Genomic DNA, 25,589 nt, shown 5'->3' on the forward strand with positions numbered 1-25,589 from the left:
ATGGTAAGTGGAAGGAACTTAGAAAACTTTAGCTATTTTCCATTCTAAGATGATAAAAATAAATTTCTCAGAATAAACTAGCACTTACTCATAAATTCCTTCCCCTGCAGTAGCAGCCTCACAAATTAATATGACCACATCACGTACGGTGTGTCTGGGTGGCCCATTTCACGGAGGTACATCCTCTATTTTCGCCATGACGCCAAGGTACACACGAATATTGCCTTCAGCCCGCAACTGTTACTCCCTAACATCATGAGTCAAATCACAGTCCAGTTTTTCTCCAATGGGAACATGTGACAAATTACATGCCCAATTACTTTAGAATCTAACCTCCAACAACAAGGCAGTTCAAGTAATACGTATGCTTAGTTACCAGACTCACTGAGTGCTAAGAAGAATAAACAGAAAGTGAACCTAAAGCAGGCATGGGGCTAAGCAGCCGTGAGTGAGCTCCCAACATGTGTCCATCATTATCATTTGTGTCTTGTCACCAACCGCAATCCAGCTCAGCAAATGACCCTACGTATCAGGTACTATCCCCACAGAGAAACCAAGGAACCTCCCTGTGATCTCCAGTTAGTTTGTTCACTGGGATTCGACCTGTGTCTCTTTGACCCCCAAACCTGTTCTTCCATTTCAAAATAGTGCTTCATATTTTGCTTTAACAGCTTCATAGTGCAGAAAAAGATGTCAAGCTGTTCTTAACTAAAAGTAAATTGTTCTAAAATTGTTTTGACTATTGGGACGATCTACTTAACTGCAAATCTGGACAGTTTTTTAAATGAGAACCCAAAGACTTAACAGAATGGGTTGCTATGATGGTCCTCTGAGGGCAGGTGTTTAGCTGCAAAAATAAATAGGCTTCAAGCTCATTTTTCTACAGTTAATACATACAAAATAGATGGCCATCTGGAGGTTCAAATATCAGAGCTACATGCAATTTACCATTGAATCCTTGTAGCAGGGGTGTCAAACTCATTTTCACTGGGGGCTACATCAGCCTCACTCTCACCTTCAAAGGGCTGAATGTAGTTTTAGGACTGTGTAAATGTTAACTATTCCTTAATAGTTAAGCAAGAACTCAGCAACGCTGCCAGGTAGAAAAAAGGTACCGGGCCAGATAAAACAAGGTGGAGGGCCAGATTTGGCCCACAGGCCTTGGGTTTGCCACCTGTGCCTTATAGCGACCACATAAAATAACCATGGAGGTTATTTCCATAATGCGGATGCAGCAACTGTATCTCAGAGGTGTGAACAAACTCACTGAGTTAAATAGGTAGTTAACGGCTTTGAGACTTCGTCATTTGACCTAAGAACTTGTATACGTAATGTCTTTACTTTGTTGGGCACTTACAATGCATAAAGGCACATGTTGGGTGCTCTGGAGTAAAAAAGTAAGTATGAATGCACTGATAATAAGAAAACAACATATTCTGCAATAAAGGCATCCTGAGAAAAACAATAATGTTGACTTCTGAAAGGACTCCTGCTACACATGCCTATCCACTTTGACAATCCCAATGATTATAAAGATAAAACTACTTATCTATCTTATATCCATTGTGAAATTATCCCACAGTACTATTCCTTTAAAAAAAGTAAACCATAAGCTTTGCTTTTTCATGTAATGAGGAAATAGTGTTATGGGCTCAGTCACGCCCCCTAAATTCATACGTTGAAGCCCTAATCCCCAGTACTTTAGAATGTGACTGTCATCGTGGATAAGGGCTTAAAAGTGGTAATGAATTTAAAATGAGGTCATTTGGGTGGGCTCCAATCCAACATAACAAATGCCCTTGTAAGAAGTAGAAATTGGGACACTGATAGGTACGGAGGGAGGAACCTGTGAAGACAAAGGGAGAAGACAGCCATCTACCAGCGACAGAGAGAGGCCTGACGAAAACTCTGCTGATAACCTGATCTCAGACTTCTAGCCTCCATTTAACTGGGACTCTTTTTACTTAGAATAATGGTTTTCAAACTTGGCTGAACATGGGAATCTCCGGGGAGCTTTAACGGAAATATTGGTGCTGGAGCCCCACACTAGTGAGTTAATGGATCTAGGTGTGTCCTGGGCATCGAGATTTTTAAAGTTCCCCAAGTGCCTCTCACATGTCTACATTACACAGAACCGGAGACTGAGAATCCTGGTTCAGAGAGCAGTTCACTAGGTAGAATGACTTTAGGAAGTTAATATCAGATATATCCACAAGGTGGCGTCGTATCGCATTTCAAAGAATTGAGAAATGTTTCCAACCTGCAAGCCTGTACCCCGCATAGAGAAGTGGATTTAGATTGAAACTGTACCAGACACGAGCACCGATAGAACGAGCCTCATGCTGAGGTTCGGTTAACTCGTGTTACTCACCCTATCTTCAACAGGCGGCCCACTCTGACCAACGGTGAGAATGCTCTGGCCTGCGAGGTCTTTCACTATTACCCCTGGACAGAAACGTAGTCTCTCCTTCCCTGCTCACAACCCTTTGGGGGCCTTTTAGGCTCTTTGGCAAGTGAGGCACTAAGACAGATGCTTGCTATTATACAAAACACAGAATCCTTACTCAGCCACCAATGTGTTCAGTTCACTGTATTTACAGATGGGCACACATACACACACTGAGCAACTGCTCAAATGCTCGAATTTAATAGTTGATAAGAGACAACAAATGTGTGGATTTATACCAGTATCTCCAAAATGACTTAGCCTATCTGACTGTTTTTTAAAAAGTAAAAAGCTTTTAACCAGTAGAGAAGATAGTCCATATTTTAATGGTAGCTTTAAAAATCTTTGCTTATCCACTAGGGAATGGCCAAAAGGGTTAGGGGCAGGTAGATAAGACAGAAGAGTTTAAAAGGCAAATATCTACCATGGGGACCATTCCTCATTCCCCTCTGTATCCTGATATTTCTGTTACCAAATCTCCCACTAGTTGTATAAGGGTTTTTGTTTCCAAGGAAACCACTGACATCTATGGAATTTAATGAACATTTAAAAAGGAACTATGCCATATAATTTACATCTGCGGATAAATGTGAATAGCTAACTGTCGGAACCATTACACACACACATAGTTCTGTGAATTTTTAGTCCTATGTTTCTCCATTTATTAAAGATGTAAAGAAACGCATATTTATGGAAACCAAATGACAAAAAAAATAGACCCAAAAGACAACTATTACACCATGTCAGGTAAATTAAGAAATAGTGGGAACCAAGAATATGGCCAAAGGTAGAACTACTTAGCAATTGAGTGAAAAAGACAGAAACCTTTATTTTACAGTATAAAGGGTTTTTTTCCTTCTTCCCTGGATTTCAAGTGTCTACATCAAATTTTATGATTGTGGCTTCATGAAGTGGTGAAGTCTGTACCAAGTCAGGGAAATAGCTTATGATTAGAAAGGGGACAATAAATAAAGCACCCATTTCAACTCTAGGCCTCACGGATGATTCATTGGAACCACTGCTGTATAATATCCAAATAACAGCTCATTATGAGATTTATATATTGGCATCCAGATTCTATGGAGGGCTATTTGGGATTTGACAATGCTTAAATAAATAGCCTATTTAGAAGAGTAGCAGGAAATGCGGATGATACGGGGGATATTTTAAAGCATACATAAAATGATATCATCAGTAATATTACAAGTGTGCAAAAGTGAAAAAGAAAAGAAAGCCAGGAGGAAATTCCACTTTTTACCAAAATGACTGTTCCCTCCTTCTTGAGACACTTTTTTGGGTGCCCAGCGCATGCTCTGTCTGGCTTCTTCTCCCACCTCACCGGCTCCTCATTCTCACTTGCTTCCTTCTTTTTAATTGTGGCAAAATATTCACACTATACAATTTACCATTTTGATGACTGTCAAGTGTACAGTTTAGTGATGTTAAGTAAATTTACATTTTCATGTTGTGCCCTCATCACCACCTTTTATCTCCAGCACTTGTAAATCTTCTCTAACTGAACTTCTGTACCCACCAAACAATAACTCCCCACCTCCCCTCCCGAGCACCTGGAATCTGCCCTTCCACCTTCTGGCTCCATGAATTTACTATTCAAGGCATCTCAATATTAGTGAAATCCTATTATATTTGTCATTTTGTGTCTAGCTTATGTCACTTGGCATACTGTCTTTAAGGTGTATCCATGTTGTAGCCTGCATCAAAATTTCACTCCTTTTTAAGGCTGGGTAATATTCCATTGTATGTATATAATGTATATTGTATATCCATGCATCTATTAATGGATGTTTGGGTTGCTTCTACCTTTTGATCATTCTGAGTAATGCAGCTACGAATACTGGTGATGTACAGTGTTTGTTTGAGGTCTCTGCTTTCAATTTTGGGGGTATATTCCATTCTCAGTCTCTTTTATGGAGGCTCCTCTTCATCTCCTCAAAGTCTAAATGGAGGTTCCAACCAGGGTTCAGACATCAAACTGCTGTGTATTATTCTGACATTCTTTAGGAGACCTCACTTGGCTCTGAGCTTCCACTAATTAAAGTTACAACCTTCATGGCCAGAATTGCCCCTAAACTGAAAGCTTGTCTATCTAAATATGACATGAATTCTACCTAGAAGTCTAATAGGCATCTCACACTTTAAATATTCAAAATCCAAACTGGATTTTTCTGTTCATTGCAGGACATGGGAACCAATTTTCCTGCCTTCCCAAGTCAAAACACTAAGAGTTATCCTTGAATCCTTTCTTTTTTCTTGTGCCTCACATCCAACACATTAACAAACCCTGTGGTTCAACTCTAAAAACATATTCACATTCTGACATTTTTTCTACACCTCTTCGTCATCATCAACTGTGCCCAGGATATTCGCAACAGGCATCTAGTTGGTCTCTCTGATGGTTCCTTTGGCCTCTGTGATCAACGTTCTAACAAGTGATGCTTCTAAAAGATCAAAAAGTCAGATCTTGTTTCTTCTCTGCTCAAAAACTTCTATTCCCTTCTCATTTCTCTGCAAGAACATCCAAAATCATTAGCATGGCTTATGAAGCCCAAAATAATGTGGCCTCTGGCCATACCCCTGGCTTTATCATTCTTTCTTTCTTGCACTTCACTATACCAGGCCAATAGAAACAGCCTCCTTTCTATTCTTCAAATATGCCAAACATATTCCTACCTCAGTGCCTTTGCTTTTGTAGCATCCTCTGCCTGGAAATCTCCTCCCTCCTTTAATTCATATCTCTGATTATATGACCTCACCTCATCAAGAGAACTCACTCCATCATGGCTCTACAAAGCCTCTGCACCACTCATGGTCAGTGATGTCTGTGCTGCTTTATTCTTCTCTGTGGGACTTATCTGTTGCATGATTTACCCACTGAGAGTGATGCAGAGTCTGTTCATAGGGGTACAGGCTGTGGCACACACTACTTTCCAACTCTGCATGTTCAGTGATGTCAGGTTGTGGGTTAATCCTAGCAGGCTGAGAATATTCCACCCCCCAAATTAGGGAACACAACACATAAGTGCTTCCTTTTAATGACATTGTTGTTGAAAGCCAGTTTAGCAGTGGTGCCAGTTCCCCACCCCAGCAGAGAACGTTATATGAGAGCAGAGTCGTTCGCCTTTGTTGTTCATCGCTGTTTTCCCAGTGCCCAGAACAGTGCCTGGCAAAAACAGGCACTCAGTGACCATCTGTTGCATCCGTGAAGAATGAATTTAAAGGCCATCATTTCATACACGATGTAGGAAAAGAGAACCTGATCGATTTTTAAGATTTAATTTTACTCTAACCTTCTTGATGTGATTCTGGTGATACTGCATATCACCTAGAATTTAACTGTGACCTGGACACGTATAAGGAATTATGTTCAAATTAGCATTACACACATGAAATAAACCATCCTTTGCCAGTAGAATAAAAAGGTTGTCAGCTAGGCACATGAAGCAGTTTTCTTTGCACGAGACACAGTTTGAAATAAAACTGCAGCAGTACCCTTCAGTGACACTGCTGCTTGCCTTATCGACAGCTGAATGTCAGGGGCACGCAGTTTCACGTCCTAAAGCTCGGAAGAGCCTCTCACCAAGGAGTCGCTCTCTCCGGAGTCCAAAGCAATCCTAGAACCGCTTTCCAGAAGTCATTTGTCCTTTAGTGTGTTTGTTTGGATATCTCCTTACCTTGCTTAGAAGGTGACCTGATTTTTTTTTTCAAGTTCACCTGATTTGCTATGACCAAGATAAGAAGATTTAGGTCATGTAAACCTGCTGGACATCAATTTCACAGTCCGTAAGATGGAATGCCTCAACTTGATTAACTTCCCACTTTCATTAGAATCAAGGGTTAACAGAACTTGCACCTACTACTATGCATCTCCCACCCCCAATTTCACAGATGAGGGAGCAGAGGCACAGAATGAAAGGACAATTCCTTTAGGCTCCTTAATGGCAGTGCTGACACCAAACCCACATCTCGCTTTTTCCAGTCCCATCTACTTTTCAATATACCTAGGGATGAAATAACAGCTAAGAATCCTGAGGATAAATAAACTATTTTTTTCCAGCCACATTTCTGAAATTTTTCTGACATAGCCAAAAGTTAAAAAAAAAAAAGGAAAAAGAAAAAAACACTTTATGTTGTGACCCAGAACACACACATACATGAAAAAAGTTTCAGAAAATAAGTTGCTCTGCATAAGCAATGGATATTTTTCATTCTCATCAGACCTATTCCATTTTATTAACGTGGCACAGGAGCCACCAAATTGATCTGTGGGATCAGAAACCACTGTGATAAACACTCTTTTTAAAAGCAAAGATCCTTTTGAAATGAAGATTCAGAGAGTATGTGTTTATAGCCATGATTTTCAACGGATGCACTGCAAGAATTTTTACAGCATGCCATGGCTGACTATTTAGTCAGGGGGGCACTGACCTCAGTTCCTTTAGATTGTCAAGTTTAAAAAATGACAACAGCCAACACAATAGCCCTCCAGTATGAATGAATCAAAATGATGCCTAATTTTTTGTCAGATCGGCAAAACATATATTTTTTAGTGAGCCACAGAATTTTAGTAATTAGTTTATGTGTGGCATGAGATGAAAAAAAGGTTGAAAATCACTGGCTTATAGCATAGACAAGATGTATTACCATAGCACCTTGACCTTTAAATGTGCTTCATAAGCCTGCAAGGAAGCGAGGGTGAGAGCAGGAAAGACAATATAAATGCATTTGAGATTTCAAAGGACAAGGTAGATGCCTCTAACTTTTAGCTTTTACATTTGCATTGAAATGTCCCAATTATATTTTTACTCTTTTTTTTTAATTTGAGAAATTTCAAAATAACTTGAACAGAGGCCATATATACAAAATCATATCTGGAATTGTATGCATTGTGTTGGGAGTTGACATTTAAAATTCATTAACTGGGTAACACACAGAAGGTTTTCCATTTCTTACAAATGTTATTTCGAATCACAGCAGGCACGGAAAATAGTTCATCTTCAACTAGATTGTGAATTTATATGTGATGAGATGCTGTGAAAAACAACAATTGAATACATAGATAAATATTTGCAGGATGTCTGGGTATTCTGATAAATAATATCTGCTCTGCAAACATTCTTCTTCTGTGGTCTGTAAAGCCCCACAGAAAGTCTTCCACTCAATCTGTCTTCTGTTGCATCGCTTTTCTGTCCTAGGTTTCTGAGCTGTTCTCACTCCAGATTGATACCTTTGCACTTTTCAATCTTCCACCGTTAGTCACACTGCTTTCATTCTAGTCAACTCAATGGTCTCTTCTTACTTAGCTTTCCTCCTCCGAGCCATATGCCTCCTGCTGTGAGGAGGTCGGACTGCAGTCACTCTGGAATACTCCATAGCAGTACTTTGGAATACTTTGGTCCCTGCCTTAGAGAGCTGCTTCTGGGGAAACCAGGATCTGCTAGGTGTGGAATGCAGAAGGGGACCCGAGGACCTGAGGATAGAAGGCATTTATCCATTCCAGCACCTTGAAGCCAGATTGGTGAGATAAAGAAGCTCCTAGAGCCTTGGCTGGTAGAGCTCAGTGGATTGAGCGCAGGCCTGCAAACCAAAAGATCGCAGTTCCATTCCCAGTCAGGGCACATGCCTGGGTTGCAGGCCAGTTCCTAGCAGGGGCCAGTTCCCAGCAGGGGACACATGAAAGGCAACCATACATTGATATTTCTCTCCCTCTCTCTTCCCCTTCCCTTCTAAAGATAAATAAATAAAAATTTTTTTAATGGTTATTAAAATAAGAAAGAAGCTCCTAGACCTTCATGACATTTTTTGAGCAGCTGAATGAGACTTCAGTTGAACCCAGCGCTTCCACTGAAATTTCCAATACACACCAATCATTTTTAATAAATTCCGATTTTACTTATCCAGTTGCACTGAGGTTTTCTTTTACAACGTAAAGATGTTTTAAACTGACATGATGATTAGCTTCTTTCTTCTCTATCAATCCACAAAGCCCCTTTCAGCCAAGTCCCTTGTCTAATTTCTCTTTATATGATAAACTTTTCCAAATTAAATAAGTGACATAAAAGAAAACTTCCTGCAAATCTGCCATGAAATTGTAATAAAGCTAAATAGAAAACATGATGATGATACCAACAATAGTGGCTAATATTTAGTGAGTACCTATGATATAGTAGCGATAAATTAAGGCAATGGTGCTCAAATTTTGTTGCAAATTTACTTTTCAAAACCCAGATGTCCACGCCACTCTTGTGTCAACTAGATTCCTTTCACACCAGAATATCTGGGCATAGGGCACAGGCATGAGCATTTTTTTAATCTTCACCTGAAGATATGTCTATTGATCTTAGAGATAGAGGAGGGGAGAAAGAGAGAGAGAGAAACATATGTGAGACAGAGACATCCATCGGTTGCCTCCTGTATGTGCCTTGACTGGGAGTGGAACCCACAACCTAGGTATGTGCCCTAACTGGGAATTGAACTCGTGATGACCAGAGCAAGCATTCACATTTTGAAAAAGCTTTCCAGGTATTCCAGGAGCAGTTAAATTTGTGAACTCCTCCATTGAAAGTTTGCTAATATATTATTAATCCTTACAGAACTGATGTAACATACTGGTTCATCATCATCAACATCATCATCCTCATCACTGTTACTATTAATATTATCAAGACTTAGCCAATGAGGAAGAAATCTGAGTCTCAAGAAGGTCACGCATAATACACAACAGAACCCAGTTTTGAAAATATTCAAGTAGATTGAGGTTCTTGAAAACTAGCAAGGAGTAGAAAGGGAGAAAGCCAAGAACATAGGTAATCCACAGAGAACGCTATCTTTGGTAGAAAAACAGTAAAAGCCAGAGTGTCTGTCCTCCAGAGAAGCACTCCAGGATCTAACAGTGGTTTATCAGCACCACACAGACCCCAGTTCTGTTCATCTGCCATCACTCCATAGGCATCTATCAAACCATGTCCATAAACGAAGCACAACCGGTAAGCAGGCTGTGGACTAAAATAAAAAGATTCAAGCCTGAAAAACTCTCCACATGCCAGGAGAACTGACTGACGCTCACAATACCTAAGGATAAAGGGGGGTCTGATATAGTGTAGACAACTGTCTTTAAAAAATATTGATAATGAAGTTTCAAATTAGGCCAATAAGCTTGAATTAAAAGGTGAATTTGACCACTTTATTATCAACATAGTTCTCACAGGCTTACATAAAATTTGGCTGAAATATTGTTGGCAGAAGAAGAAAAACTGTGTGCTTTCCTACACTGACAATTGTGAACAATTTTTAATCATCAACAAATCATTAATGATACAAAATTGAAAAACCAACCCATTGAAGTTCCATTATATATTACTGAGATGGATGTAAAGAATTTACCCAGTTTGCCCATGAAACACCAGTAGGAAACCTTGAAAGCAACTTTGGTTTTTCTTTCTTTTTCATTCTCACATTTTAGTGCAGATTATTTTTGACCCCTTCAGTAATAGAAGCAGTATTTGGGGGTCGGCTCTGTGGCACAATCTGCCAGCTATGGCCACACTGTTACGAATCTGAAGAACAATTATTCCAGGTGACTTTTTGTCTTCTTGAATCTCCACAGATAAAACAAAGATACTCTTTGATGTCAAAGAAACCATTTTGACTTTTAAAGAGTAAAACAAAAAGTTGCAGGCAGATACTGAAATAGATAATTGCATGGCCCTATTTGCCAATACTCTGTGCTAGAAAGGAAGTGTTTATAGCATCAAAAATAAAATACAATGAAGAGTCATTTCCCACTTCGATGGTGAGTCAACACATCCTGCTATACCCTACCAGATAATCCAAGTTTAAATATATATATATATATATATATATATATATATATATATATATATTATTCCTTATTCAGCATTTTTCACTGTCTTCAAAAAATAAAGTACAAACATTGCTGTGACTATTTCTTCAGTATGTTTTCCAAACCAGAACAAAATGACATTCCACACAACTGATCCCAAAGCCTGCCGGTCTTGACTAGTAACATGTGCAGAAATAACTCTTACACCCTTTTGGCTTCGTGGACAGAATGATTTCAATCGCAAAGCATTTGAGCTATCAGGTTCTGTTTATCACATGTAAAAGGTTACTATAATTACGCTTATGAGGCTCAGAAAGTTTTCAAGCCATTTCAAACACATTTTGACAATTGAGAATTACCCAGCAACTTTAGCATTGTTATTTTTTTCACACAAAAATAACGCAAGCCCTTATACCCAACTGCCTGTATATATGCTGTTTCCATCTTTTGAAAAAGTGGAAGTGTTCAGGGCATCCTGGCTTTGGGAAAGGACTGGCTGTTTTATTGTGTTTTGCAACAGCCACAGCAGAGAAACTTTTAACTGGGGCAATTAGTTGATACCATGACACAGCTACGCAATCAAGGCGGCGTCTGGTGGGGGCAGAACGCTCCGCATCCTACCTTGGGAGCCTTGGCGTGTTTCCCACATCTGGCATCCTTGACAAGGCTGAGATCTAACAGCTCCGTCTCCTGGAAGGCAAGAATGCAAAACTGTTAAGCATCCACGTACATCTCTTTTCTTTGTTTTATATCATTGATGTCACTTTTAAAAACAGACCATATTTTGCCACGTATAATGTGCGCCTGTGTATAATGGGCACTCATGTTTTGGGCCCAAACTTTGAAGAAAAAAAATCTTCCATTTTAATTTTTTAATTCAATTATTTATTTATTTATTTATATTTAGAATTTTGTCATCTAAAGAAATTTCAGCATTTATTTTTTTAACATCTTATGGCACAAGAAATTTTATGTAACAGATAATTACAAAACACAAGAACAGATACAAGGTAGTTCAGGTATTACCCATGTATAACGCTCATTCTTATTTTTCCCTCAAAAATTTGGACAAAAAGGTGCACATTATACATGGCAAAATACGGTAATATCTTGAGACCTGCCTGAAGATTTCTTTGCAGTTGGGATGTGGTTCCTCTTACACCAATGACGAATTGGAATGAAAACAAAAAGACAGCAAACTGCTAACTATTCAGTTTAATATATAGTCTAATACATTTTAGGTATAATGTGTGTGGTTTGGGTCTCCAGTTTAGCATACAAACCATTGCTAAGTCATGATGAAACAGGCCTTCCTGTTTTCCTGTTGAGAAATCATCCTAAGAGTCACTCGGGGTGTAAGTAAGACTGTGAGGGGGGTGAGGGATTAGCGGAAAGGGTAGAAGATGATGTTCCTCCCACCATCTCACAGAATACCCAGCTCACCTGGCCAAGGTGAAAGAGTTGGATCTGCCTCCACTACTTAGCCCCACCCAAGCCTTCTTCATGCTTACCTTGTGCCCTGATCTTCTCATTTATTTATTATACTTTTTGAACACTTATAATATTCAACTCACTCTAGGGTACTAGACTCCTAAGATATGATTGCTTCTCTGGATCGCCTTGCCACCGAAGAGAAGACTAAGAAGTGTATATGTGTAAGATCAAGAAGGGTCCATGCCAAATTTAAAGTCACCCGCTATGGAGGTCAGCAGAAGGAAGAGAGTTTTCCCTTCGGGACTCAGAGAAAAGTCCTCGGAGGAGTCACTGAGCATGGAGAAGTGGGGCTGTGGGGGGCTGATGTTGTACCCTCAGTTGGAGGGCAAACCGCCAGCAAATAGCCACAAATAAAAGGAACAGAGGTTTGGGTGAAACCTCGAGGTATTCACGGCCATTAGACACTTGAAGGAGACCACTGCAAGGAGAAGGGGTAGGGAGGAGGGGGTCATGGAAAGGCATCTTGGAGTAAGAAACAGCATAAGGAAAAGCATACTTCAGGGAGGTACAAAAGGGGATTCACGTGGGCTACACTTAGTGCTCCGTTGCAGAGCACATATGAAGAAAAGCCGTAGGATATGACACAAGAAGGGGATATGGTCAAAAGGATGGAAACTCCGAAAGTGTGGCTAAGGGCACCGAGCCATGAGGTTTGTGACACACAAGTCACTGAGTTATACAGTGGGCTCTATAGCTGGCCAGATGGGACTGTGGCACAATGAGCAAAGTCATCCAATCTGTTTTCTAGACAATGAGCCAGTGGATGAAGGAATCTAGCCCCCTTCTCCCAGCAGAAGGTGTGGCAGCAATTCAGCCACTCACAGACCCTCTGGTCAGGAGTGGCTCTAACTTCCCAGAAACCCCAATGTCCTTGAGTCCTGGCAGCTGGGGCTCCCAGAAAACTTCAAACAAATGCCACCAATTCCAAATGTTCAGTGCAAAATGCTCTCATTATTTTCTTGTGCCCAAGGTTGACCTCATGCTTGCTGTACAATAAGAGTCAAATATGAGATGTCCCTCCATTGAAATGCAAACCCAACAGAAGTCCCAGCCACAGCACACCTCTCGGTGGGCTGAAGGGAGGATAAGAACCAGTGCCTTCTCTTCTTTTGCTCACCCTGACCATCTTAGCAGATCCCTTACTCCATTTCCTGTTATGTGTGACTGCGAAAATCCTCCCAAACCCTGGGGTGTGTCAGGCAGCCAGCCAGCAAGGAATTTTCAGGACAGAGTAACCAGTGCCATGTTCCCCTAAGGGAACCATTTGATATGGAAGGTCACCTTCTAAAAGCTATAAAAGAATAGTATCAACCACAGGACTCAATGCTTCACTTAAGCAAAAGCATCATGAAGTCCGCAGACATGAGGAGGCGGAGCTTCTGGCCCAGGTTTTTTACCTCCATGACAACAACAATCAAAATATTTGTTGGAAAAGGAGAGAAACAGGAAGAGAATCGAGCTTGAAGAAGCTTGACCTAGAAGTCCTCACTGAGTGGGAATCTGAGAAAAGAAAAACCCAGTGAAGGCAGGAATATTAGAAAGAAAGATGAGATTGATAATCTGGAGGTTAAAAAGGAAATAGAACAGTTATAAACAACTCCAGGATGGCCATCTTCCCCACTGGACTCAGGAGTTTGGGCAAAATGACAGTACATTTTGGAAATGCTGATTTGAGGGGCTTATCCAAGTGGAAATGCCACTCATTAATTCACTTGAGCATTATTACATACTGATATGTGTCACATACAGGCTAAGTACTAAGAAATGACAGTAAGAAAACACCCCCAAAACCCAAACATCTGATACCTATTTTGAGGAGCAAATACCCAAAACCAATTATTTTACTCTAAAGGAGACATCTCAAGTGTACTGCAGACATGGGCAACAAAGGCATCTTTTCAGCCAATCCATAGAAATTAGAAGAGTTTTGTAGCCTTATAATTCTGCGTATTTGGGGATAGGGAGTGTTCGGGAAGAAGCAACAGCAGCCACAAATGCAGAGAGGCAGGAACTGAGTGCAGAAAGCTACAAGTCACTCAAGATACGCAACAGAAGTGCCTGGACTGAGCAATTACGTGGGTGTACTCTTTACAATTACTCATAAAACACTGATGTCTATGTTTAATGCACTTTTCATCTATGCTGCATGATATTTTATATATATGCAAAATAAAAGTCACACATACACAATGCATTTCTCTAATTTTATAGCAACATTTTTCTGTTCAAGAAAATTCTATCCAGTTGAACAAACAATAGACTTTACTTCTTTGTTTATACACGCAAAGCCCAAATTCAGTTCACACGGAACTAGAGTTTAGCAAGGTACCATTATATAGTCTTTTATATTACAGATACTGAACGCTGTTTTCTACTTTCAGCTCAAGAGAAAACGTTCATTCCCCAAATCGCAGAAGGGTAGAAATGCCAGCTGCCCGAGGGATTCATTTTGATGCCACAACGACTAAGAAACTCGCCAGTGTGTAAAACTGTGTGTGCAGAAAGACCACCACAGGGCACTATCAACGCGGGTAATGTGGCATGGGAAAGACCCCGGTGGGAAAGCTGTCCATGGACTCGATGGGCTAGAAAGGGAGGATTAAAATAGTGCCTCCCACTTCTATTAACATGCAACAGCCAGCCCTCTCAAGTTCAACTGCATCCTATTCTCTCCTCCACTACAAAGAAAAGAAGCAACCCAGTGCACAGGACCACAAAAACATTACCTGCATCCCTGAAACTTTTCCTAGGTTAATTCTTTTGTGCTAACAGTTTTAACAAACCACCCTCATGATTAGAAAGCAGTGAAGCGATCTTTTTCTCAATTCATTTAAGAATGACCGTTTTCCAGCTTTAAGATAGAGAGATCACAGTTTTTTGATCCATTCATTCACTGATGGGCACCTAGGTTGCTTCCAGCTCTTGACTATTGTAAATTGTGCTGCTATGAACATTGTGGTGCATAGGTTCTTTGAAATTGATGTTTTGGGGTTCTTAGGATATAATCCTAGCAGTGGAATTGAAAACTGTGGTACATATACACAATGGAATTCTATGCAGCAGAGAGAAAGAAGGAGCTACTACCCTTCGCAACAACATGGATGGAACTGGAAAGCATTATGCTGAGTGAAATAAGCCAGGTGTTGAAAGACAAATACCATATGATCTCACCTTTAACCGGAAGCTAAACAACAAAACAGACAAGCAAGCAAAATAAAAACAAATACACTGAAATAGAGAACAGGGGGACAGCAACCAGAGGGAAGAGGGGAGGGAATTTAAGGGGAAAAAATGGAAGGGATTTAGAGGAACAAGTATAAAGGACACAGGGACAATAAGTAAGGGGGGGTGGAAATGGGAGGGAGATGGGGTGCATGGGGGAGGGGTGGGCTGGGATGGGAGAAATAAACAGAAACTGTACTTGAATAATAACTAAATAAAAATTAATAAATAAATAAAGTAAAAAAAGATAGAGAGATCATATGATTATTAAGGGGAAACCGGGGTCTGAATAGGGTCCTAAAATCAAGTAGTCAAGTGTTCAGCCAATCAGCATGCTGTGCCGAGCATCAGTTTCATCATCTACAAAATGAGCATGATCATGCTTTTTCCACTAGTGACTCTCCAACCTGAGCCTGCATTACAGTCACCTGAAGACTTGTTAAAACACACTCACTGGGCACCATCCCTCCCAGTTTCTGGTTCAGCGGGACTGGGACAGCCCTGGGAATCCACACCTCTCATGAGCTCTCAGGTGACGCTGCTGCTGCCGGTCCCCAGGCGACACTTTGACAAGCACTGATATGCACTCATTCATAGGTTATTACGATAAGGCTTTTTAGGTGAACGTGATTGATGAAACTATACATTACTTATATGTTACAGTATGTTGTATGAAGAATCTATAACTATCATTTCTTTATATAGGGAACTGTCAAATAAAAATATTATACCTCCTAAATGCAAACATGTGCCACTAGGTAAATAAATGTGCCATTAGGGAAATAATCTCTAATTTGATTTACTTGAAGAAAAACTATTGAATAACAAAAGCCATCAACTCCTAATAAGTGTGTTTAGCATAAATTTTTACCCTATACAAGTAAAAGTGTCTAATTATTTAGAAATTTAAGCAATAATTGAAATAATTTTATCAATGTTTACTGAAAATGCTATACTATAAAACCTTTACATCCTATTATTTCAAACACCTTAGAAAAGCAAAAGAAGGACATTTTTGCTTCTCTCTCACCTGTAAGGTCTTGCAACAATGGAAGGGGTACTGGGGTCCCCAAAGACCTGTGGGGTGCCTGGATAGGTAAAAGAACAACGAACTAACAGACACCCTTTATTTGCAAGGTACACAATGGCCCCTTTAGGAGATCACACTCCTAGGTCCCCCCCTTCACAGTACGTCCACTGAAGTGTGGACAGATGTGACCTCTCACCTTGTCAGTACTGATAAAGGTGCATCAACAGTAATTCAGAGTTTATTTTTGATATTTTCAATGACTTATGAGAGAATGGAGATAAGCAAGCTAAGGAACGACTAAATTGTCTGCGATGTTTACTATTCAGCAGAAAGATTTTAATCCATCAGCCGCAGACACACTGGGAAGTAGATGAGCCATGAAATGCACTGCAAACTCAGGGAAGAATACAATTTAAAACTCAAGTCTTTTCCAGAATACCAATTTCTGTGCTCTGTTACTAAATTCCATTAGTTACCCAGTATAATAACATGCTTCAGGTTCACACAATATATAATCAGAGCAGCAATTACAGTCATAAGCATTTCACAGGGAAAATATTAACGGCCGGGTGTGGGGGGTGATTTTGTATACCTCTACGTGGGGTATGTTCACTAGGTTGTTCAATCTCCATTTAGCAGAAGTAGAAGACATTAATAAATTTTATTGCTAAACTTTGCTAAAATGCCTAGTGTTGACTATCTTAAATGGAGGGTTTTAATTTAAAGAGAAGCCAATGAAATAGACTCAGCTATTAGTTCCATAACTTTATTTTAGCTCAAGATGAGTGAAAAAATCTGGGTAGGGTACTTTTCAAAAAAAATTCCTGTGCTCTCTCTCACCTGGTGTCTTGTTTTTTTTGTTCCCTCACCTGTATTTCTGCCTTTTCCCCACGATCTGCACTGAGTCTCAGAGTAGGAACATCAACACATGTAGGCCATCAGTACCAACCACAGCAGAGAAAAGAGAAAGGCGGCATTAGTGGATTTCGTTAAATAAATCTAGGGTGAGTGTAGTGCAAATTTCATCAGACTAGGAGGCAGAAAACTCAACTTGTCCCTTGGAACTGTCATTTGGAATCTGCGTACTGTGTAGCAAGTTTCTACAGATGTCTGTGCCTTGTGTGCTGGTCTGTCAAACAGAGATGCAGGTGCCAGGACACCCTCCTCCTTGGGCTGCTGCTACACCCACTGAAATAGTAAACCAAGACCTCCCCTTAGAAAACAAGGAGCACTGCATACAGACACATTCTTAGGCTTGTGATATTTCCCATCCCAAGTGACAGGGAAAGGATCACAGTAGAAAAGCCAAAAATGGTCAGGTAAAGAATCAAACCAACTGAATGGCCGAAGTGATGGGCCATGGTTCCCATGACTACATTTCCCTTTTCGGCAAATGTGAAGGGATGTTGCCGCTATAATTAAACTGTCCAATCAGATGACTTAAATTTAAGCACAAGAGAGGTGAGATTTTTCAAAAGAGGACCTAGACATAAGAGACTTGAAGCAATAGCAGAGACGCTAGTTTGCTGGCTGTGTCATTTACTGCCTATGAAAAGAGAAGGTCTCTCTGAGCTGAGGGCCTCTCAGTCTTGCAGTGACAAAGTACTGAATCACAGCAACCACCTGACTGAGCTTGGAAGAGGAACTCCAGCTCCAGATGAAAAGCAGCCCTGCAGACACTTTTAATACAGCCTTGGGAGACCCCAAGCAGGTGAGACACACTCAAACTGTAAGATAATAAATATTTATGGCTTAAAGCCACTAGGTTGGTGGTAACTTGCTACACAGCAATAGATAACTTACACACTCCCCCCCACCATTTCAAGTGCTAATGCATTTAATCAGAAAGGAATGTGAATGGATTTATGTATCTCCACACTCTAACCTAGGATACAAATGACTGCAATGCTGTTATCATTGGCACACATATCCAACATGAAACAATGATTATAACTGAATCATAGAATATTGGAACTGAAAAATATTTCACATGAGAAAACTGAGGCCCAGGGAAAACCTATCAGCTGCCCAGGACCACGGCGACTGAGTCTAGGATAGACAAAGAATCCATTTACCCTCAGAACTGTGTTTTTCCTAAAAAATTATTTTCCAATATTGATAAAATATCAGAAGCATTAACTGAATAACACAAAGGGAAGAAGGAACACTTACATCTTTGTCCATGTACAAGAAAAGCTACCAGGACAGGTAGAATGTAACACTGGCTTTAAAAGGTTGTGTCTCCACAAGGCAATGCGAATTGTATTGGCAAATACCTGGTTAATTTTTTTTCTTTGTACATAATAAGAAAGATAGTTCAGCCTATGGTTATGCAATGGCCAAATTTCCTCCTTCTTACTTCCTTCCCCAGCTCCCTGAGAAATTTTTACATATTCATCTAAGAATAAAAGCTGCTTAAGTTGGAAGTTAATGCAGCTAAGCAGAAAATTAGATACATAGCACCAAAGCTTTGTTAAGGCATAAAATTAATAAAACTTAATTGTAATAGCATTTATGTTGATAATGTGATGTGTTTATAACCAGGTGCCTCTATGACTGTGGGAGAAACATGTCACACAGCTTTCGATATTGTCGAGTACATTAAACATCTTCTTGCAATTTTTCTAAATGATGAATGAAAAACAAGTGGAACTTAAAATGTTACCAATTGGCTCTACTCTAAACTTATTTGATTGACATGAAAAAACTGAGTAAAATGGCTTCATAATCACTATGGAAATTCTATATATATTCTGAGGAAGAATAATATCAGGGGCATATTGGATCTTATAACAAGTGTTTTTTCCTAGTTCTTAGTCCTTATTTATTAACAGGCATCTTATGAAGGGAGTCACTGCATTTTTATGAACAAATACTGATGTTGCATTTGTTAAGGTTTCAGAGGTGTGTTTTTTTATTTTAACTATGATGATAAAGATTGCATTGTCACTGTTTTCTATTACATCTGTCCTCAGCAGAAGTCCTCCTTCCATGCTAATCAAATTAACTAGAAATAGTATCTGTCATTTGGCAAATAGTTTCACAAATGCTAAAAACTATCTTTGGGTGAGCATAGAATCCAATCTCCATAAAAATTCTCTTAAACAGAATTATGGAAATTCTATAAGTTAAACAGGCAAACAAGCTGTTTCCACTTGAAAAGACCCGATGATTTAAACTCAGCCAGATTTTCCCTTTAAATCATCTACAATATTATCTCTAACTATACTGACTCCGCTACGGCTGGATAGCCAGCCAAGCTTTCATACCTGGCACCCTGAGCTGCTTCTAGTTCCTTAATCTTAATAAAATATTTGACCTTACCATTTGTCTGCTCACCTGACTTAAACTCTTTCACTTCTCTAGACCAGTGGTTCTCAAAGTGTGGTCCCTGCACCAATAATTAGAGCTGCACTAGTCAGAGCATGACCCCAGGATTCTGATGAAGTTTTAATCTCACTTGAAATTGTGAATATGTAAGGAATTAACCTAGCTTCCAAAATGAGATATTTTAAGTTGACAGTTGTGCATAAATATCTTTCTTTTCAAAGAAGACATGCTTCTTAAGATCATATTTTGGTGGCAAAAGAATAGGAATCCAATTGTGCTTTTCGAATGCTAATTTGTAGGGATAAGTACTGGTTATGTCTCTGGGGAGTAAGGTACTTAATGATTTTTCCTGAAAAGAACATACACTGAGTCAGTCAAAAAATCATCCCCAATGCCCTATGTTCTGTAAATTCACCAAAGTAAACTCCTTTTGATTCAACTGTTGATCAACCTCAACACAGAATGCAAACACACAAAATGAGACTGGCTGTATACATCAAGAACTATAAATGACTCAAATCATTCATTAAATCGAGGGCCAACTTCCAGTTACTCAGGCAATTTTCCTAAAGCTATAAGAAACTACTGATGTCCACCTATATTCTCATTGGTCCCCTTTATAGTGTTTACTTCCATTCTAACAATTGGCATTTGTGCCCTTTAACAACTGAAGCCACTTCACCCAGATTCACAGAGAATAAGTGCCCAGGAGGCTGGTTCTCCTCAGGAAGTTCACAGCTCATAACCAGTGCAGGAGCATGAAGTCCAGTAAACTTGCCTTCGGGCAGAACAAACTCCCGGGTTGAGGCTAGGACTTAACCTCAAACCTCTTTGGCTTCTTTCCCTTCACTGTCCTGTTTCCCCCATTCTCTTGCTGCTGTCTCCTGGAACCCCCTTCTTTGATAAATCTCCGCACAGAAGTATTTGCATTTGGGTTTGTTTAGAGAACACGATTCAGAACAGCTACCACTCTCAAATAATTGACTTAGAAAATAATATTAAACTTAAAAGTATCCTGGATCACACACATACTACTTTGTAAAAGATCACATTTTTATATTCATTATTTTCTCTGGCTTTTCGTACATTTCTGTCTATTTTTTGAATTTTAAAATAAATTTTCTCTGAAAACAGCTTTAAGTATTATCGAATAGCCAACAAATACACATTCTTTGAGACTGTGAGCTCTCAATCACTGTACATGGTATTTCATCCTTAATCAGATTTTAAAATATTTTTATCTGCCCTGTCAGGTGTGGATCAGCTCACTGGTCATCTCCCTGCAAAGCAAAGGTTCCTGGTTTGATTCCCAGTTGGGGCACATGCCTGGGCTGCTGGTTTGGTCCCTGGTCAGCAAGCATGTGAGAGGCAACCAGTTTATGTTTCTCTCTCACCTTGATGTTTCTCTTCCTCTCTTTCTCCCTACCCTCCCCTCTCTCTAAAAATAAGTACATGAAATGTTAGAAAACAAAATATTTTACCATTTCCTGGGAAAGAGACATATGAGTATATATAATCTACTCTAAAGAGCAAAGAGTTGTCTCCAAGCCTTCGTCACATGGTAATCTGAGAAACAGTGCACGATTTTAAAGAAGGAATATTTCTGACTGAAAAAATTAATAGTTATAAAAATGATCAGCTTACCTAATTCCCAAACAAGAGTTTATTTTTGTCCTATTTGGAGCTAAAAAGGAAATATGTTTATATCCACTGTGTATTAGGTCACTTTCTTTTTGCTGAAGATTTATTTCATTTTCAACCACCTACTCCGGCTTCCCTTCTTAACAAAATTTTTTTCTAAAAAACTTACTCCCAGATAAAACTGTCATTGGCAGAATGCAGGACACAATTGCTTTGCATCCTCTCCTTCCTTCAAATCAAGACATTCTCAGTTTTATTGCCTCTTTTGCAAAGATAGTTGGAAAAAAATAATTGTATTAGCATTTTTCTCCAAGGGCAAAACAGTCATGAGAAATAGTCATTAGTTCCCGTGGCCACTCAAATATTGCCTTCCTGGAATGTGAGATATCCGCTTGTTCCAGATCGTCTCCTTAGAGATTCACATTTTTGATCAATATCATCGTTCTCTTTTTGAAGTGAGTCGTATACACTGTTCCAGGAAGGACCCACACTTTTCAAAAGGGACCCACTGTGACTTTTGTTCTTTCATCTCACAATTTTTCATGTTATGATAAATTACTTTATTCTCCAGAGTCTAGAACAAGTAAATTTCATAATCTTTTATGAAGACTAAATTTTGACCAAGGTTACTATCCCTGGGTATATAACTTTTCTAATTAAATAATTCATGAATTTTTAATGTAGGCATTGAACACCCAGAGCACAGATCACTTGTCATTATTACACAATATATTTCTTCTTGCTTAGATAAAAGTCAACTCTAAAAATAAATCTTCCCCTGTAGTATTAAGAAAGTAAATACCCTGGACAAAAATTTTTTAAACTTTATAGCACAGACCCTGGGCTTGTGTTTAGTGAAAATATTCTACCTTAATTGTCCATAAAGTTTTTGTGATTTTCCTGTTGTTTTTTTTTAAATGTCTGAGCAACTTACTCCCTAATCACTCCTAGCACTTAAATAACTCATTTGTCTTCTTTTAGGCCCCATAACGAAAACCTATTGTGTTTCACAACCTAGGTTATTTGGGTTTTCAGTTTTAAGTCAGCTGAACCACATCTGCTCTATGTGGGTCAGTCAAAATTAAGTACAGAAATCTCCATGTACCAGAACTGGTACTACTCTGCCTTATGATTGTGGAATTAAATTAACCTGAGTCTTAAGCACTGTATGTCTTTTTGGCATTATTTTTTTTAGTACAAAAGCAATCTTTGAGAAATTGCATAGATTTCATACCTTTCTCTTTACCTGTTTTGGTATTTTTTTTTTGATGAAATGATCAGTGGTTCTCAAAGTATGGCCCCTGACCAGAAGTATCGGCATCACTTGGGAACTCGACAGAAATACAAATTCCTGGGCCCCACCCCAGACCTACCGAACCGGAAACTCTGAGGGGTGAGATCTGGCAACTGTATTGTAACAAACCCTCCAGAAGGTTCTCCTACACCCTCAGGTGGAGAAGCACTGGAACGGAGAAGCATTAAGAGACTGGTAACACAGCACATTGACACTTGTTCTTAACAATTTCCTTAGTTATAAACTTTAGAGTTCTTAATAACTCCCTAACTTATAAACACTCATATTTATGTTAAAGCACATAGAAAAAGTATACCTTATTATTTAAAGAAAATACTTGATGTTTATGATGTTCAGATGCTATTTTTAAACAAAATGTGTACACAACTGAAAATCAAAATGTCCGGGGTTGGAGGGGGTGGCAAGTAAATGTGATGGAGCATCACTTTATATTATACCCATTCCATAAGTCTATTTTTAAAGTTAAGAAGAAAACACAGAATGAAGAGGCTCTTTGTTATATACAAGCATTCCCAAATGCTTTTAAAAACATTTCCTGATGGAGTCATTATTAAACCAGTGAAAGAGCATAGAAACCTAAGGTGTTAACTGTCACTGTTACATTTGGTGGTTACTGTATTATAATGGAGCCACTCTTTTCTCTCTGCATAGCTGAATGGATCTGTGCAGTTCAGCATGAACAAGGCTGTGCAGACCAAAAGACAGAGGTGGTGGCTTCCTCTGCACCAGAACTTGCACCTTGCCTTACACAGTACAGAAAATTGCTAGAAAATCACTGCTTAATGATGAGCCACATTGCACAGCACTCCTTCCATTTATGGAGGCTCATATGACTAATTCCCCGAAACGAAACATGATTGAACGAGATGAGGGTCATTTCCAAGTCTTTTTTCTTTCCTCTCTTCCTCTTCTCAGTAATCAAGAAGACCATAAAAAACACTGGCACCACTAGATTGGACAGAGCCTAGGTCTCTAATCACCGAGTAGAAGAAAGCTGTCTTCAGACCACAAACACCCTCGCTGGACTCTTAAGTGAATGAAAAATAATTGTTGAGTCATTGAAATTCTAGAGATTATCTTTTAAAATAGGATACTTTAGTTAACATAAGGCTTATATGCCTTTTTTTAAAAAAGGACAAATTCCACTATCTCATATCATAAAACATCACAGGCACATTGTGATGGCTAAATACATGTGTCAACTTGACCGGGCCACAGCATACCCAGGTGACTGGCCAAACATTTCCTCTGTGTCTGTGAGGGTGTGTTTGGAGGAGATTAGCAATTGAATCCATAGACTAAGAAAAGCAGATTGTCCTCCCTGATGTGAGTGGGCATCATTCAACCCACTGAAGATCTGAACAGAACAAGAAGGAGGAAAAAGGAAGAATTATTGCTCTGTCTGGCTGTGTGAGCTGGGGCATCAGTCTCCTACACTCACACCACGGTCTCCCGTGGTTCTCAGGCCACTGGGCTTGGACAAGCGATTGTGAGACTTCTCAGCCTCCGTAACTGAATAAGCCAATTTGTTATAATAAATCAATCTCTCTCTGTCTCTCTCTCTCTCTTTCCCTCTCTGAAGAATCCTAATACAAACATGGAATGTTAAAAATGGGGGGGGACATAAGTGAAGAACTAATTTGTATGATGGTAAAACTGAGACCTCCTAGAAGGTTGTGGATACAAACAGCCCAGATAACTCAACACATCTGAGTTAACCCACTTCTCTTCCTTGCTAGACAAAAACTCATTGAAGTTATAGCAAGACTTCTCTAAGTGTCTTGCTTGCTACAGCTTCAAAGTCAATCATGAAATCATATAGTGTGAGTTCTCCAGCTTGTTCTTCCTTTTTAATATTGCATTGCCTAGTCTCAGTTCTTTGCATTTCCATTTGTATTTTTTTAAAGTAGGTTGATATCTTTTACAAAGGTTTCTGGGAATTTAATTGCAACTGAATCCATTCTGTTGTTCAGTTGGAAAAAACTGAGATCTTCCCCAAATTGAATTCATCCATGAGTAAAAAATATCGCCCAGTTTATTTAGGGTGCCATTGACTACTTCCATCAGTGCTCTGTAGTTTTTCACATGCAGACCCATGATACGTTTTGTTAGGCTTACTCTTAAGTAATTCCATGTTTGGTGTGATTATAAGTGGTATTTTTTTAAGTTGCAAATTCTAATTGTTTGTTGCTGGAATACAGAGAAGGAATTGACTTTCATACATTAAACTTGTATCCTGTGATCTTGCTGAACTCCCTTATTTGTTTCAAGTGGATTTGTTTTTGTAAATTCTTTGAGGTTTCCTACATAAAATATATCATCTGTGAGTAAAAACAGTTTTATTTCTTCATTTCATTTGCCTATTTTTTTAATAACTCACTTATTCTCTTCCTCCTCAACTGAACCGTGTTTGGTACTTTGTCTGCAGTCCATTTCCAACCCCCATGTTCTTCCCTCTCAGAGTATTGACCTTCCTCCCGTTCTATCCAACCTCCTTGGCACATTCCTCCATCTTAATTAGCTCCTCTCATTTCATCCTTTCAAATGCCCTGACTTTCCAATTCCCACTGGCAATGCTTCCAGCAATAACCAAAGTGTTCCGCTGTACTTTTTTCCTTTCCAGACACTATTACCAAACTGCAATCATTCACTCAACTCTTTGACCACAGAATAGCAAATTCAATGTAAACAACACGAGTTGTTCATAGTAAAAGTTCAAACACTAATTGCACAGTCTTCCTGATAATGCCACCAGTGGAACTCTGTGGCCTGTCATGGAAGTGTACGCGCTCCATCAGGACCAGCTGGGAGAACGGAGCATAGCCTCATTCTCAACTTAACAGCAAATAAACTAAGTACCTCGGTCCATTATGTACCCAGTGTGACCGAACTAATATAGAGATTTCCATAAAAACCAATCCAAAAAAATGAAAAAGAAAAGCCCCCGTGAAGTCTTAGAGAAGTCTTGATATAACTTCAGTGAGATTTTGTCTAGCAAGGAAAAGAAGTGGGTTAAGTCCGATGTGTTGAGTTGTCTTGCACACACCATCTAGCTCCCACTGGATTCCCCTTCATTTCCACTTCTGCCTTCTGGGTGGTTGCAGTCCTGCCATCAGAACTTGTGTCCCTGGCTTCTCATGGTTTCCCCACTAGTTAGCAAGCATAATTAGAATAAGGCACCTACTCTTTCAAAGCTCCCTTGCTGCAAATTTCAAGATATTTTTAGACAAGGTACTGTATGGCTTTTTTC

General features: G+C 39.4%; 1 protein-coding gene across 7 annotated transcripts in view; it reads right to left on the reverse strand.

The window, feature by feature from the left end:
• The window catches only part of PLCB1 (phospholipase C beta 1), a 670,267-nt gene that overhangs the window by 447,303 nt on the left and 197,375 nt on the right, over positions 1–25,589 (reverse strand). For all 7 annotated transcript variants that reach the window (XR_008392621.1, XR_008392622.1, XM_053671063.1 and 4 more), the window contains exon 3: positions 10,929–10,997. Coding sequence is in view for 5 of the 7 variants with exons in the window: in XM_053671063.1 (XP_053527038.1) it covers positions 10,929–10,997 (69 nt within the window). In the remaining 2 variants the exon portion in view is untranslated. The remainder of the gene's footprint in view (positions 1–10,928; positions 10,998–25,589) is intronic.

This window comes from Artibeus jamaicensis, unplaced genomic scaffold (assembly GCF_021234435.1).
Source record: "Artibeus jamaicensis isolate MK-2021 breed Jamaican fruit bat unplaced genomic scaffold, CSHL_Jam_final contig_685, whole genome shotgun sequence".
NCBI lineage: Eukaryota > Metazoa > Chordata > Mammalia > Chiroptera > Phyllostomidae > Artibeus > Artibeus jamaicensis.